The 17,177-nt window shown below is 43.5% G+C and overlaps 1 protein-coding gene across 3 annotated transcripts; it reads left to right on the top strand.

Annotated features, from left to right (window-relative positions):
* The first annotated feature begins 7,725 nt into the window (after positions 1–7,725).
* Positions 7,726–16,767, top strand: LOC105614569 (GTPase IMAP family member 5-like). Of its 3 annotated transcripts, none has more exons than XM_042249035.2 (3): positions 7,726–7,953; positions 13,132–13,180; positions 14,044–16,767. In XM_042249035.2, exons 2-3 carry the CDS (start codon positions 13,138–13,140, stop codon positions 14,925–14,927), a joined length of 927 nt encoding a protein of 308 aa, XP_042104969.1. In that variant the 5' UTR covers positions 7,726–7,953; positions 13,132–13,137; the 3' UTR covers positions 14,928–16,767. The 3 variants fall into 3 exon arrangements, with proteins under 3 accessions (XP_042104969.1, XP_042104968.1, XP_027824786.1); XM_042249034.2 differs by lacking the exon at positions 7,726–7,953 and adding an exon at positions 8,554–8,644; XM_027968985.3 differs by lacking the exon at positions 7,726–7,953 and adding an exon at positions 8,554–9,752.
* Positions 16,768–17,177: the final 410 nt, after the last annotated feature.

Raw genomic sequence — 17,177 nt, 5'->3', positions numbered from 1 at the left:
GTAAAAAACAATATTGCATAGGAACCTGGAATGTTAGGCTCATGAATCAAAGCAAATTGGAAGTGGTCAAAAAGGAGATGACAAGAGTGACCATCGATATGTTAGGAATCAGTGAACTAAAATGGACTAGAATGGGTGAACTTAACTCAGATGACCATTATATCTACTACTGTGGGCAAGAATCCCTTAGAAGAAATGGAGTAGCCCTCATAGTCAACAAAAGAGTACAAAATGCAGATGCTCAACATCACTCATTATCAGAGAAATGCAAATCAAGACCACAAGGAGGTACCACTTCACACCAGTCAGAATGGCTGCGATCCAAAAGTCTACAAGCAATAAATGCTGGAGAGGGTGTGGAGAAAAGGGAACTGTCTTGCACTGTTGGTGGGAATGCAAACTAGCACAGCCACTATGGAGAACAGTGTGGAGATTTCTTAAAAAATTTCAAATAGAACTGCCTTATGAGCCAGCAATCCCACTGCTGGGCATACACACCAAGGAAACCAGAATTGAAAGAGACACATGTACCCCAATGTTCATCGCAGCACTGTTTATAATAGCCAGGACATGGAAACAACCTAGATGTCCATTAGCAGATGAATGGATAGAAAGCTGTGGTACAGATACACAATGGAGTATTATTCAGCCATTAAAAAGAATACATTTGAATCAGTTCTAATGAGGTGGATGAAACTGGAGCTGATTATACAGAGTGAAGTAAGCCAGAAAGAAAAACACCAATACAGTATACTAACACATATATATGGAATTTAGAAAGATGGTAATGATGACCCTGTATTCGAGACAGCAAAAGAGACACAGATGTATAGACTGGACTTTGGACTCTGAGGGAGAGGGAGAGGGTGGGATGATTTTGGAGAATGGTATTGAAACATGTATACTATCATGTAAGAAACGAATCGCCAGTCTATGTTTGATGCAGGATACAGGATGCTTGGGGTTGGTGCAAGGGGATGATCCAGAGAGATGATATGGGGTGGGCGGTGGGGGGGTGGTTCAGGATGGGGAACAAGTGTACACCCGTGGTGGATTCATGTCAATGTATGCAAAACCAATACAGTATTGTAAAGTAAAATAAAGTAAAAATAAAAATTTTTTAAAAAGCAATACTTGGTTGCAATCTCAAAAATGACAGAATGATCTTTGTTTGTTTCCAAGGCAAGCCATTTAATATCACAGTAATCCAAGAAAAGCTATGACCAACCTAGACAGCATATTAAAAAGCAGTGACATTACTTTGCCAACAAAGGTCCATCTAGTCAAAGCTATGGCTTTCTACTAGTCATATATGGATGTGAGAGTTGGACTATAAAGAAAGCTGAGTGCCAAAGAATTGATGCTTTTGAACTGTGGTGTTGGAGAATACCCTTGCGAGTCCCTTGGACTGCACGGAGATCCAACCAGTCCATCCTAAAGGAAACCAATCCTGTATATTCATTGGAAGGTCTGATGCTGAAGCTGAAACTCCAATATCTGGCCACCTGATGTGAAGAACTGACTCATTTGAAAAGACCCTGATGCTGGGAAAGATTGAAGGCAGGAGGAAAAGAGGATGACAGAGGATGAGGTGGTTGGATGGCATCACTGACTCAATGGACATGAGTTTGAGCAAGCTCCAGGAGTTAGTGATGAACTGGGAAGCCTGGGGTGCTGCAGTCCATGGGGTCTCAAAGAATCAGACACTACTGAGCAACTGAACTGAACTGAACTGCCCAATCCTGTGTTGCTGCTAAGTCACTTCAGTCGTGTCCGACTCTGTGCGACCCCATAGATGGCAGCTCACCAGGCTTCCCGGTCCCTGGGATTCTCCAGCCAAGAACACTGGAGTGGGTTGCCATTTCCTTCTCCAATGCATAAAAGTGGAAAGTGAAAGTGAAGTCACTCAGTCATGCCCGACCCTCAGCGATCCCATGGACTGCAGCCTTCCAGGCTCCTCTGTCCATGGGATTTTCCAGGCAAGAGTACTGGAGTGCGGTGCCATTGCCTTCTCCGCAATCCTGTGTTACCCAGTATCAATCTAGGCCTCTCTTCCACTTTCTCCCCTATCTTTCTGCACAATGTCTTAAAAAAAAAAAGACGACACCAAAGTAAAGTTGATTTATAATATTGTATTAGTTTCAGGTGCACAGCAGAGTGATTCTGTTGATTCTTTTCCATTGTAGGTTATTCAGTTCAGTTCAGTTCTCTTGCTCAGTCATGTCCAACTCTTTGTGACCCCATGAATTGCAGCACGCCAGGCCCACGTGTCCATCACCAACTCCCGGAGTTCACTCAAACCCACGTTCATCGAGTCGGTGACACCATCCAGCCATCTCATCCTCTGTCGTCCCCTCTTCCTCCTGCGCCCAATCCCTCCCAGCATCAGAGTCTTTTCCAATGAGTCAACTCTTCGCATGAGATGGCCAAAGTACTGGAGTTTCAGCTTTAGCATCATTCCTTCCAAAGAAATCCCAGGGCTGATCTCCTTCAGAATGGACTGGTTGGATCTCCTTGCAGTCCAACGGACCCTCAAGAGTCTTCTCCAACACCACAGTTCTAAAGCATCAATTCTTTTGTGTTCAGCCTTCTTCACAGTCCAACTCTCACATCCATACATGACCACAGGGAAAATCATAGCCTTGACTAGACAGACCTTAGTCAGCAAAGTAATGTCTCTGCTTTTGAATAGGCTATCTAGGTTGGTCATAACTTTCCTTCCAAGGAGTAAGCATCTTTTAATTTCATGGCTGCAATCACCATCTGCAGTGATTTTGGAGCCCCAAAATAAAGTCTGACACTGTTTCCACTGTTTCCCCATCTATTTGCCATGAAGTGATGGGACCGGATGCCATGATCTTCATTTTCTGAATGTTGAGCTTTAGGCCAACTTTTTCACTCTCCTCTTAGATGCAGAATATAGTTGTGGTACATGTATACAAAGGAAAAGTACTCAGTCTTGAAAAAAGAATGAAATAATGCCATTTTCAGCAACATGGATGGACCTAGTGATTATCATACTAAGTGAAGTAAGTCAGAGAGAGAAAGCCAAGTATTATACCATTTTGCTTATATGTGGAATCTACCAAAAAAAATACAAATGTGCTCATTTGCAAAGCATAAACAGATTCAGATACAGAAGCAAACATTGTTACCGAAGGGAAAAGAGGGGGAGGATAAATTGGAAATTTGGTATGAACAGATACACACCAGTGTATGTAAAATAGATAACCATAATAAAATAGACTGTGTAGCACAAGAAACTATATTCTGCTTCTTGTAATAACCTATAATGGAAAAGAATCAACTAAATCACTTCGCAGCACATCCACTTGAAACTAGATAACATTGTAAATCAACTATACTTCAGGTTTGGGTTTTGTTTTGTTTGTTTGTTTGTTTTGTTTTTTAAGACATTGTGTAAGAAAGTGAGGAGAGAAAGTGGAAGAGAGGCTCAGACTGATACTGGGTAACACAGGAGTGGGCAGATAAGAGAAAAAATGGGGAAGGGAGAGAGAAACAAGGGTTTATGTGATAGACATAAGTTCTCTCTCGTCCCCATTGTGCTTCTTGAATCTCCACTTACCAAATCAAGATTACGCAACTTAGTTTTATCTCATGTCTGTTGCTGAAGATCCCCCACTATATGCCACAGGTCATACTTTTTGGCTGGAATTGACAGATTTACATCAGGCTGCAAACTTTCTTCACAGCCCCAATTCCTTCCATTTGACTACCTTGTAAAATATGCAGCGATATAGGCCTGAGGTCCTGAAAGTCCCCTTCCAGGCTCTGGCCCCACATTCATTCTCTAAGTTGTTCAAGTTATTCACTTTTCTGATTGTTTTTACTTAGTTAGATTTGGAGATAATAATCTCTACTTCCCAGTGAGGCCAAGTGAGGAGAAGCTATAATACTCAGCATTTGCTCATGCTCTCACATATTTGCCAAGTCATGTCCAACTCTTTGTAACCCCATGGACTGTAGCCCACCAGGCTCCTCTTTCCATAGGATTTCCCAGGCAAGAATAATGGAATGGGTTGCCTTTTCCTCCTCCAAGGGATCTTCTTGATCCAGGGATCAAACCTGCATCTCCTGCATTGGCAAGCAGATTCTTTACCATTGCACCACCTGGGAAGTTCCAAAACACAGTGCTTAGCCCAAAGAAATTAAATTGTACTGGTGTCTGTTTCACCTAGTTCACTTGTGTTCTTTTTCCCACCTGTATAATGCTTCTACCTTCAAATCATCATTCATGCCATTTCCTCCCACCTGTCTCAGTTCAGTTCGGTTCAGTCACTCAGTGATGTCCGACTCTTTGCGACCCCATGGACCACAGCACACCAGGCCTCCCTGTCCATCACCAACTCCCTGAGTTCACCCAAATTCATGTCAGTTCTTGTCTCCTCATCAATATATGAGGACATCTGTAGAGGTGAACCCACATTGGTTTCTTCTTTTTTCCATTACATCACCCTCTAACACATTAGAGGAACATCAGAGACCTATTCATAGATGATGTCAATGGCTACCTACTCTAATGGTCCCCAGAGTCACGGAAACTGCTGCCATCAGCTACTTTGCAGACTTACTGTGTACTAGACCAATGCTTCTCAATGTGTGGGCCTTGGATCAGCAGCAACAGCATGAACTGAAAACTCATTAGAAGTACAAAATCTTGAGCTCCATCCCAAACTCACCAGGAACTCTGGGAGTAGAATGCAGCTATCTGTGTTTTTATAAACTCTCCAAATGAGTCTGATGCAAGGTAAAAATCTGAGCATCACAGGGCTCAGGCACATTCTTTATAAGGTCCTTCCATCTCTGATTAAATCAGCTACCTGGAAATCTTAAAGGAGACAGACAAAGCACATGTGAAATGTAAAAGGCTTCGGGTGAGAAAGTCAGCACTGGACCCTTTCATCTAGGATGAACTTCAAAGAAAGAAAATGTAGTAGTACTTTGGTGATGTCCATGTGTAGAGTCTTCTCTTGTGTTGTTGGAAGAGGGTGTTTGCTATGACCAGTGCATTCACTTGGCAAAACTCTACTAGCCTTTGCCCTGCTTCATTCCATATTCTAAGGCCAAATTTGCCTGCTACTCCAGGTGTTTCTAGACTTCCTACTTTTGCTTTCCAGTCCCCTATAATGAAAAGGACAGAATGTGGTCCACTGGAGAAGGGAATGGCAAACCACTTCAGTATTCTTGCCTTGAGAACCCCATGAACAGTATGAAAAGGCAAAATGATAGGATACTGAAAGAGGAACTCCCCAGGTCAGTAGGTGCCCAATATGCTACTGGAGATCAGTGGAGAAATAACTCTGGAAAGAATGAAGAGATGGAGCCAAAGCAAAAACAATATCATGTAAAAATTGAATCACCAGTCTATGTCTGATGCAGGATACAGCATGCTTGGGGCTGGTGCATGGGGATGACCCAGAGGGATGTTGTGGGGAGGGAGGTGGGAGGGGGGTTCATGTTTGGGATCGCATGTACACCCGTGGTGGATTCATGTCAATGTATGGCAAAACCAATACAGTATTGTAAAGTAAAATAAAGTAAAATAAAAATTTAAAAAAAAAAAAAAGAAAAAAAAAATACTCCGCTGTGGATGTGACTGGTGATAGAAGCAAGGTCTGATGCTGTAAAGAGCAATATTGCATGTCTGTGAAGTCACTCAGTCGTGTCCAACTCTTTGCGACCCCATAGACTGTAGCCTGTCAGGCTCCTTCGTCCATGGGATTTTCCAGGCAAGAGTGCTGGAGTGGATTGCCATTTCCTTCTCCAGGGGATCTTCCCGACCCAGGAATCGAACCTGGGTCTCCCAATATTGCATAGGAACCTGGAATTTCAGGTCCATGAATCAAGGCAAATTGGAAGTGGTCAAACAGGCGATGGCAAGAGTGAACGTTGACATTCTAGGAATCAGCGAACTAAAATGGACTGGAATGGGTAAATTTAACTCAGGTGACCATTATATCTACTACTGCGGGCAGGAATCCCTTAGAAGAAATGGAGTAGCCATCATGGTCAACAAAAGAGTCCAAAATGCAGTACTTGGATGCAATCTAACAAACGACAGAATGATCTTTGTTCGTTTCCAAGGCAAACCATTCAGTATTACAGTAATCCAAGTCTATGCCCCAACCAGTAATGCTGAAGAAGCTGAAGTTGAATGGTTCTGTGAAGACCTAGAAGACCTTTTAGAATTAACACCGCCCCCCCCCCCCACACACAAAAGATTTCATACATAGTAGTGTGTATATTTTGATCCCAGTTTCCCAATTCATACTACTCCCCCATTCCCCCTTGGTATCCATAAGTTTGTTCTCTATATCTGTGTCCCTATTTCTGCTTTGCTAATAAATTCATCTGCATGACTTTTCTAGATTCCATATATTGATATTATACAATATTTTTTTCCTGACTTACTTCACTCTGTGTGACAGTCTCTAGACTGTCTATCCAGTCTCTAGGTCTATCCACGTCTCTGCAAACAGCACTGTTTCATTCCTTTCTATGGCTGAGTAACATCCCAGTGTATCTATGTACCACATCTTCTTTATCCATTCCTTTGCTGATGAACATGTAGATTGCTTCCCTGTCCTGCTTATTGTAAACAGCGTGGCAAGGAACATTGGGGTGTATGTATCTTTTTGAATTACAGCTTTGCCCGAATCAGGCACGGGGTGGGATTTCTGGGTCATATGATAGTTCTATTTTTAGTTTTGCGAGGCACCTCCATACTCTTCTCCATCCTGACTGTACCAGTTTACATTCCCACCAACAGTGTAGGAAGGTTCCCTTTTCTCCACACCCTCTTCAGCACTTACTGTTTGTAGATTTTTTGATGATGGCCATTCTGTTCAGTGTGTGGTGATACCTGATTATAGTTTTGACTTGCATTTCCTGAATAATTAGTGATGCTGAACATGTTTCCTGGCCATCTGTATGTTTTCTTTGCAGAAATGTCTGTTTAGGTCTTCTCCCCCCTTTTTTTTTATTGAGTTACTTGGTTTTTGATATGAAGTTGCATGAGCTGTTTGTATATCTTGGAGTTTAATCTTTTGTCAGTTGCTTCATTTGCAAATGTTTTCTTCCATTCTGAGGGTTGCCCTTTCATTTCATTTATGGATTCCTTTGCTATGCAAAAGCTTTTGCATTTAATTAGGTCCCATTTGCTTATCTTTGTTTTTATTTTCATTACTCTATGAGGTGTGTCAAAAAAGATCTTGCTGCGATTTATGTCAAAGAGTGTTCTGCCTATGTTTTCCTCTAAGAGTTTTATACTTCTGGGCCTTACAGTTAGGTCTTTGGTCCGTTTTGACTTTATTGTTGTGTAAGAAGTTAGGTCTTTTTTTTTTTTTTTTTTTTTTTTTTTGCTCTGGGAGCCTTAATGTGATAGTGACAATGTTGCCTTTTCTATACAAATGAATGAGTATTTGCTTATTCCAGCAATGAAATATTTTGAGATTATTTTTTCTAAATTTGTCTTTTACCTCTTTTAAATATCTTCCCAAATGATGTAGTGTTTTGTTTTAATTATTATTTTGGGTCATAATGATTTTTATACCTTACACTCAGTCTCATTCTTGGTCCAATTCTTGTTTACTTTGTATTTCCTTTCACATTTTATCACATGAAGTTTAGGCACTCCTTTTTTACTTCAAAAATAGACTTAAATCGTGTATATCCTTTGACTTACTACGTCTGAAAACAGCTAAAATCTGTTCTTCCACGCGTTGGTGAAATAGCTCAAGGATACATCGAAGAGAACGGCTATCACTCCTCAGAAATCACACACATACTTGCCTTCTAAGAACAGACTCCTCAACCCCAAGAAACAAAAGGCAAAGAACAGTGGCTCTCTGGCTCCCAGCTCTGCGGAGTTTCTGGAAAGGAGGAGGGCTCCACTCTAACCTGCTCCACACCTGGCTCCAGCTTTGCACGAAGGTTGAGAAGTCCTCGGCGAAAAGTCTGTGATTCTTTCTTGCGCCAAAGAAAATAACTAGCTTTCTAAGTTGATCTCTTTGGAGGTGCTTTAACGGGGAAGGCAATGGCAACCCACTCCAGTACTCTTGCCTGGAAAATTTCATGGCTGGAGGAGCCTGGTAGGCTGCAGTCCTTGGGGTCCCTAAGAGTCGGACACGACTGGGCGACTTCACTTTCACTTTTCACTTTCATGCGTTGGAGAAGGAAATGGCAACCCCCAGTATTCTTGCCTGGAGAATCCCAGGGACGGGGGAGCCTGGTGGTCTGTCTATGGGGTCGCACAGTGTCGGACACGACTGCAGCGACTTAGCAGCAGCAGCAGCAGCAGCAGCAGCAGAGGTGCTTTCCCGGGGAGACTGGGGTCAGAGTGGTCTCTTTTCACCCTTCTTAAAGAGGAAATGGGAGGCGGCGAGGCGCTCTCTGTCTTAGAGGGCAAGCATCCCTTGGGGGTGCGCACGCTGCGAACTCGCCGCTCTCTGGTTTCCCGGGCAGCAGTTTCGCCCCGCCCGGAGGGGTGTCCCCAACTGCAGGGACAGGAAGCGCGCGAGCTCCATCAGCCCCGCTTTCCTTCTTGCCCAGCAGTGGTGCTCTGCAGCCTTCGGCCGCGCGCTCCCGCCGACCCGCCGGCACCCAGCCCACAGAGCCGAGCCTGGTAAGGGGACCCTGCGGGGGTCCCTGCGTCCTGGAGGATTCGGAGCGGGGCGAACAGGGAGGGTTCTGGAGGCCGCGGTTGAGTCAGGGCTACTGATTTCTGGTGGGACCTTGAACCGGTTCCATGCTTCTGGGGTCTCCTGTCAGTGAAACCGGGAGCCGGTGCAAAGTGTTATGGACACCAGCAGTCTCCCAGTGGGAACCAAGCGGATTTGCGAACTGCTCACCCCGCGTTCCCGCCCATCGCTTTCCACAGCCCTCCAGTTTTTTTATGGTTAGTAGCCTACTTCGTAGCTCTTTTGATTTTCATTAAGCTTCACAGCCTTTCATAAAGTTTGGCTAGTATTCTCAGACGCTGGGAAAGATTGAAGGCAAAAGCAGATGCGGGCAGCAGGAGATGAGATAGCATCTCGGACTCATTGGTCATGAATTGAACAAACTTCGGGAGATAGTGGAGGACAGGAAATCCTGGCGTGCTGCAGCCTATGGGGTCGCAAAGAACTGGACGACACTGAGCGACGGAACAACAATTGACAGATTCAGAGAACTGAAACTCACAAGGTGCCCTAACTAGGTAGACCGAACATCTTAAGTTTTACCTTGGTAACTTCACGCATACCACCCCCGCCCCATCCCTGACAAGCACCACCTCCCAGAGAAGCCTGCTGCAGGAATCCATTCCTAGGACACACGACGAGAACCCTCACTGAACCACTTTCCCAGCGAAACCTCTCAGCGGACATTGTTCCAAGACCTTAATCTTCTGAAAGCCACCCAAGTCTTTCCCAGATAGCCACGTTTCCTACCACACGATGTAGAATTCGACGCTATGGCAGAGAGACCCCAGCGTGTACAGGAACCATCCCTTGGTCTACTGTCAACCCCCTGTGAAAGCCGTGTTATAAAGTCCTGAGACTAAACTGTGAAACCAACAATGCTGGGAAACAGAGGGACTCAAGCAGACGGGGAAGGAGAGACTCATGAATAAGGCAGATGAAAAATATTTTTACCTTTCCTAAAACAGCAGGAGAGAGCCTACTTTCCAGTGGTTTGATAAAATGAGATAGCATCAAGATAACATCAGGTTCATCCCATTTAAAGATCAAAAGGTATATGATGTTCATTTGCTTCAACCTCCTCCCTAAGCTAGATCCCCCTGCTGTTCCTGTCAGATACCTGTATAATCTCTGCTCCCACACCAGCTCTCTCATGATTCCTGATCCCATGTGGGGAAGATTAGGATTTTCCTTGTGGAGAAGAAATCTGCTTCCACTCTTTATCCCCCCACTTTTGTCTGTTCTGCAATTGACACGTGTCAGGTTGCTTCAGGTTTACAATGCTTCCGGATGTCTTCCTAGGCTTGATTCAGTCATTTTAATATCCGGTCATTTCAGCATTTCCATCAATATCCTTTCTGACTAGCCTCTGGACACTTTGGTATTTGTTAATGTCCGCCCCCAAAAATCTATTCCTCGGTGAGACTTGTCTCCCCCCGGCAGCCTGACCCACTCAGAAGGTGCTTCAGGAGGACGGTGCTGCACCTCTGCTCCCCAGTTCGGGACTTTGATGGTGTTTTGTGGCAGCAACAGAGCCCCATTTGGGTCACACTGATCAAGTCATGTAAAAACACCAGACTGTTTAAACTGAAATCTTTTCATTCTGAGCAACTTCTGTCCTCTACAATTTTATGTTTGAATAGTCTTAAAAAAAAAAAAAAGGCACCCAAGATTTTGCAATACAGTTCTCTTTGTTGGTTTTAGGACAAACTTCCAGCCTAACTGCTTCAGTTTATGTCCTGACCATGGATGGCAACATTGTATGTGGTGTTCCAAGAGGCTCAATAACTTAATCTTCACTCTCCTCCCTGATGAACCCAGGAAAATATGCAGGCAAAAAGAGCCAGTTTTTGTTCTCAGCTCCATGACAGTTGTATGAACACGGACATGTTAGTTGAGACTCAGTTTCTCAATTTTTAATAGAAATTTTAATACCTATCTCGATCACATCATAGGGAGTTAGGACAAACAATTAAAATAATGGATATGAAAGAAAAATTGAAAATTACAAATGGCTGCACAGAGGTTTATTATGATGGTGAAATTCATCATCAACATTGTTACGACTGTCATCACTGTTTTTACTACCTCAACATATGATTTCAATAGAAAATGTCATCTGAGATAGAAAAGATGTCAGAGAATTTGAGCAATTTTAGCAAAAGCTGGAGTATAATTTCCCAGAGGCAAGGACACCAAGTGGGAGAAGGTGGTAAGGAAAATGCTCTTCTCAGGGGTTATGGAAAAGAAAGGGGTGCAGGAGGAAAAGGAAAGGAAAGAATTTATTTCAGTATATTCTGATAGTGTGACAGGAGATGGTTTCCTAATGAGGACCATTTCTAGGCATCCTGACTGAGTGAATAGAAAAATGTGTAAAGGTAGAAATAAGAAATTTGCTGAATAGCAAATCAACTATGAAAATCATTTTAAATTCAATGTTATTCAATAAAATGCAAGTTTAAACCAATTAAGACATCCTACTGTATGCCCAACAGGGTGACCAAAAAATTAAAAATCTAGTATTACCAAGTGTAGGTGAAGATTTGCGGGATGCTGGTACATGGCTGCTGCCAGCACGACTCAGCACAAGTTTCCTGGAGTCAGATTTGGCAACATCTAGTCAGGTGGAGCGACTTCACTTTCATTTTTCACTTTCATGCACTGGAGAAGGAAATGGCAACCCACTCCAGTGTTCTTGCCTGGAGAATCCCAGGGACGGCGAAGCCTGGTGGGCTGCTGTCTATGGGGTCGCACAGAGTTGGACACAACTGACGCAACTTAGCAGCAGCAGCAGAAGCAGCAGTGAGGCGGAAGTTGGACATTCCAGAGAGATTTTCACGTTGGTAGTAGCACTACTGTTGGTAGTAACAAAGATGCATTTGGAACACCAAATGTTTGTTAAGAAAGAACTGGATAAAGTGTTACATAAATAATGTCACTCTGTAAAAGATTAAAATACCAAAAAGTACTGTATCTTAACTATAGATAGATGTGTATGTACACGTGTAAATACACAAATGAGATAGACACATAAACCTCTCAGAATATTGTTTGCCTCTAAAGGGAGAGGGAGAATGAGACTCGGGGTTGGGGGAGTCAAAAAGTAAATAAATGAAACTATATGTGTAAAGTTTTAACTTTCTCAATCAAACTGAACAGCAGTAATAAAAATGTCAAAATACTGAGATTTGTTCATTGCACATCGTGGAATTTGTTCCATTACTCAGGGTATTTATTTCTCTTCTTAAAATATTTGTTTCATAATTGCATAATCTTTAAAACTGAATAAATAAAATATAGGCTCAGTGATGGTGGTTTAATTGCTAAGTTGTGTCCAACTCTTGTGACCCCATGGACTATAGCCTGCCAGGCTTCTCGGCCCATGGGATTCTCCAGGCAAGAATACTGGAGTGGGTAACCATTCCCTTCTCCAGGGGATCTGCCCAACCCAGGAATCAAACCCAGTTCTCCTGCATTGCAAGCCCATTCTTTACCAACTGAACTATGAGGGAAGCCCATAGGCTCAGAGTTCATCTTAATTATAATTGCAGATTGCATGCTTGCCTTTTCCAATTTATGCTTACCTTTTCTAGCACCAACAATAACACAATAGTATGCCTCATCTGAATGAAACATTTATCTCCATGGTTTTGTCAATTTCTGCTTATGTCTACTGGGATTTTTCTTAAGTTGTTATTGGGAGACCCACAAGGAAAGACATTTGATTTAAAACAGAGCAGGCAATGACTTTATCCTGAATTTGTCCCGAATGTTGCTGCTGTCCTTCAGTCAGGGCAACAGTTTCTCTTCCCCCAGCTGCTCAGAGGGAAGGAGGTGGTGACCATGTTCAGGCCTCTTCCCCTTCTCCCTCTCATGTCCATCCTCAAAGGAGCCCTGGACCCCAATTCCACATTCCCACTGGAAGGTGCATTGTACTTTCCCCTTTGCCACTGGGATGTCCATCTGATACAAAGAGTTTCTGGGACTGGAAATGCCCAGTACTTCAAACAAACCACTATTCATTTACATCAAGGCAAATTTATTCTCTAGTCTAGCAAGTTTGCTTTGATTCCAGCAATAACAACAAATGATTTAAAAGTCTTGCTTCTTATTCCATAGAAGAAGGCTTTCTTTATTTCACGCCATTTCAGCTTGAAGGGAGATAATCAACTGATGTGTATTCAAACATTTCTTGCCTTCCTGTAGAATGAGGAAGAAAAGCAAGAGTTCACTGTGTTAACATAACCTAGCATCACCTGGCTTGCTTAAAGCTCTATATGGATATTTGAAAATAAAACATGTTAGAAAATTAGCAATGCAAATGGCTCATCTGAGGATAATTGTTCTCGGCTGTCTGAATTGGAGGTGTTCTCAGGTCTTACCAGCTCCTATAAGGACACTTGCTTTTATTCCTTCCCTCTTTTTATTCTAGAAGAGAATGGAAGGGCTGCAGAGGAGCAGATATGGAACCATGGCTGAAGGTAAGAAACCCTCCAAATTCTCAAGCATTCTGGACACCAGGAGACAGTTACTGTCTTCCCTCGTCCACTCCCTGACCTCAAACACTGAGACAGAAGAGAAACCCAGTTACTTTAAACTGCAGGAGAAAAAGGCAGCTATCGTGTTCTTTCTCTTCCCTACTGTCATCACACCCTACACACCTGAGCATGACACCCTGACCCCTGTGGTGATGTATGGGAAACGTGGAAATTAAACTTCAAGTCAGAAGTCAGTGGATTTGGAACCAAATTGTGGAAATGATATCTTTCCCTGCCTGTGCTCAGCTTGAAAAGAGGAAAAGTTCCCCATAGAGATTTAGTAATCATGTTTGAAAAAAAATTTTTTCAGAATAAAGTAAGGGAAGAACCAACAGAGTAAAAGGAACAAAACAACAGATTTTAGGAGCCTAGAATGAACCTAATTCATATGGGCTCATAAGAACTCCAGAAGTCCGTGGATTCTCACTCTTCATCTCTTGAAAATTTTAGCACTTGACACAGAGTCACCCTTGCCAACTCTTGTTGTTGTTTGTTGTTGTTTAGTCACTATGTCATGTCCAACTCTTTGCAAGCCCGAGGACAGCAGCCCACCAAGCTCCTCTGTCCATGGGCCTTTCCAGGCAAGAACACTGCAGCAGCTTCTCCTATCGTCCTCCAGGGAACCTTCCCAACCCAGGGATCAAACCTGTGTTCCATGTCTCCTGCATTGGCAGGCGGGTTCTTTCCCACTAGCACCACCTGGGAAGCCCATCATCAACTATACTCCAAGATAAAATAAAAACTTTTAAAAAAGAATTACAAACTTAGTAAAACTGAAAAAATTCCCTTTTTTTTTTTTTTTACAGGTGGGATAGAACATCAGGGCTTTGAACCCTCCTTCTCCTTGAGGATCATCCTGGTAGGCAAAACAGGCAGCGGGAAAAGTGCGACCGGGAACAGCATCCTCTGCCAGCCCGTGTTTGAGTCCAAGCTGGGGGCGCAGTCGGTGACCAGGAAGTGTCAGAGGGCAACAGGCACGTGGAATGGGAGGAGCATCCTGGTGGTGGACACGCCCCCCATCTTTGAGTCCAGGGCCCAGGATCAAGAGGTGTATGAGAATATCAGAGCCTGTTACCTGCTGTCAGTGCCAGGGCCCCATGTGCTGCTGCTGGTGACCCAGCTGGGGCGCTTCACCGACCAGGACGCAGTGGCCGTGACCAGGGTGAAGGAGGTCTTTGGGGCAGGAGCCGAGAGATACATGGTCATCTTGTTCACCCGCAAGGAGGACTTGGCGGGCGGATCCTTGGATGAGTACGTGGCAAACACAGACAACCTCAGGCTGAGGAGCCTGGTCCAGGAGTGCCGGCAGAGGTACTGTGCCTTCAACAACCGGGCCTCTGGGGACGAACAGAGAGAGCAGCTGGCCGAGCTGATGGCCATGATCGAGGGGCTGGAGCGGCAGCACCAGGGCGCCTTCCTCACCAATGAGCTCTTCTTTGATGCACAGATGCTGAGACAGATAGGGGGTGGAGCCCATGGAGAAAGTCAGAGGCGCTACCTGGAAAAGGTACGGCTGCAGGTTGCAAAGCAAAAGCAAGACCTGAAAGAGGCTGAGAGAAACTGTGCCTTCAAGGTGCTCCTCCGACTCAAAGCCTGGATCGTTTCTCATGCCAAAATATTTGTTCTTGTCCTATGCCTTTTTATTTTTCTTGCCATTGTGATTAGCTTGTATAGTACACATCAACGTTGAGCATTTGCAGATGACAGCTGCCCTCGGCTTCCATCTTTTCAGAGTCAGCATACCTATCTGTGTTGATCAGAAACTTTATTTGCTTTTTACATAATTTCATTTTCAATTTTGCTTCCTTGCATCAGACACACCATCCCTTTTCTTTGGTTCCTTTTTAGGTAAATAAAATGCAAAGGGAAAAAAATTTCCCCTTTCTGTTGTGTTAAAAATGGTGAAGGTGGAGACTTCCCTGGCAGTCCAGTGGTTAAGACTGTGCTTTCAATGCAAAGGGTTCAGGTTCAATCCCTGGCTGAGAAACTAATATCCCATATGCTGTGCAGCCAAAAATTAAAGCAAATAAATAAATTTAAGAGCAAAATCTTTTCAAAAAAATGGTGAAGACAAATAATAAACTAACTGCACACCATCAAGAAATATTGGGGAGCTTGAGGAGAGGAAAGTGAGTGGACTGACATGCTGTGTGAGTGAATGTCTCACCGGGGACCTCCTTTTTACAGTTGGAATTCCTTATTTTATTCGGAAACATACTCTGACTTCCTTGTAGGTTAAAAAAAAATAGTAATAATAAGACACAACACACAAGAGAAAGACTAGGGTGTTCTGGGATGTCTCTGGGGTGTGAAGAGGCTGGGGGAGAAAGGAGGAAGGCCGTAGAGACAGGGTGGGGAGGAAGATCTCCGCATAGTCAGCCACTGGGAAATTAAAGAACCAGAAATCCTTAGAGCAGGGCTAGACAAAAGCGAGATGGTGAGTGTAGGAATTCAGGCTTAGCCAGCCATCTGGTCTCCTTCAACACTCAGCCATCTCCTTGTAGCATGAAAGCCACCCTGGAGAAGAAGGAAGTGACCTGCAAGACTGTATTCCCTACAAGTTTAGAAATTTGAATTGCATGGACTTTTCATATGTGGTGATGAAACATTATGCTTCTCCTGATTTTTTGACCCGTTGTTGTTCAGTCGCTCAGCCCTGTCTGGCTATTTGCAACGCCATGGACTCCAGCGTGCCAGATTTCCCTGTCATTCACCATCTCCAGGAGCTTGCTCAAACTCATGTCCATTGAGTTGGTGGTGGTATCCAACCATCTCATTCTCTGACATCCCTGAATCCTCCTGCCTTCAATCTTTCCCAGCAAAGATTTTTTTGAAAGATTTTTCTGTCTCTTCTAGTGAGTCAGCTCTTAGGTAGCCAAAGTACTGGAGCTTCAGCTTCAGCATCAGTCCTTCCAAAGACTATTCAGGACTGCTTTCCTTTGGGATTGACTGGTTTGATCTCCTTGCAATCCAAGGGACTCTCAAGAGTCTTCTCCAACACCACAGTTCAAAAGTATCAATTCTTTGGTGCTCAGCCTTGTTTATACTCCAACTCTCACATCAACACATGACTACTGGAAAAACCATAGCTTTGACCTTTGTCAGCAAAGTAATATCTCTGCTTTTTAATACACTGTCTAGGATTGTCATAACTTTTCTTCCAAGGAGCAAGTGTCTTTTAATTTCATGGCTACAGTCACCATCTACAGTGATTTTAGAGCCCAAGAAAAGAAAATATGTCATTGTTATCATTGTTTCCTCATCTTTTTGCTATGAAGTGATGGGACCAGATGCCATGATCTTTGTTTTTAGAATGTTTAATTTTAAGCCAGCTTTTTAACTCTCCTCTTTCACCTTCAATAGGAGGCTCTTTAGTTCCTCTTCACTTTCTGCCATAAGGGTGGTGTCATCTGCATATCTGAGGTTATTGGTATTTCTCCTGGAAATCTTGATTCCAGCTTGTGCTTCATCCAGCCTGACATTTTGCGTAATGAACTCCACATATACATTAAATAAGCATGGTAACAATATACAGCCTTGATGTACTTCTTTCCCAATTTGAAACCAGTCCATTGTTCCCTGTCCAGTTCTGAATGTTCCTTCTTGACCTGTATACAGGTTTCTCAGGAGGCAGGTAAGGTGGTCTGGTATTCCCGTCTGTTTAAGAATGTTCCACAGTTTGTTGTGATCCACACAGTCAAAGGCTTTAATGTAGTCAATGAAGCAGAAGTAGATGTTTTTCTGGAATTCTCTTGCTTCTTCTATTATTCAAAAATGTAAAAATGCTCCTCAGTTCACAGAACTGGCCTCAGCCTGGATTTGCTCTGCAGGCTGTCGTTTGCCCACCCCTGTCTTAGAGGAGGTTTTCCATCATGGGTTGAGCTTGGATGTAGTGAAACATCTTGAACCCCAAGGTCAGCACAATCGTGTGTGATACCTG

Source organism: Ovis aries, chromosome 4 (assembly GCF_016772045.2).
Source record: "Ovis aries strain OAR_USU_Benz2616 breed Rambouillet chromosome 4, ARS-UI_Ramb_v3.0, whole genome shotgun sequence".
In the NCBI taxonomy this organism is placed as follows: domain Eukaryota; kingdom Metazoa; phylum Chordata; class Mammalia; order Artiodactyla; family Bovidae; genus Ovis; species Ovis aries.
Note: the sequence above shows the minus strand (reverse complement) of the source record. Positions and strands in the feature narration are given on the sequence as shown.

Excerpts from the sequence above, each read along its gene's own strand:
- LOC105614569 (XM_042249035.2), top strand. The coding sequence starts at position 13,138 with ATGGAAGGGCTGCAGAGGAGCAGATATGGAACCATGGCTGAAG. Across the intron at positions 13,181-14,043 it reads ATATGGAACCATGGCTGAAG|GTGGGATAGAACATCAGGGC; the intron begins GTAAGAAACCCT and ends TTTTTTTTACAG.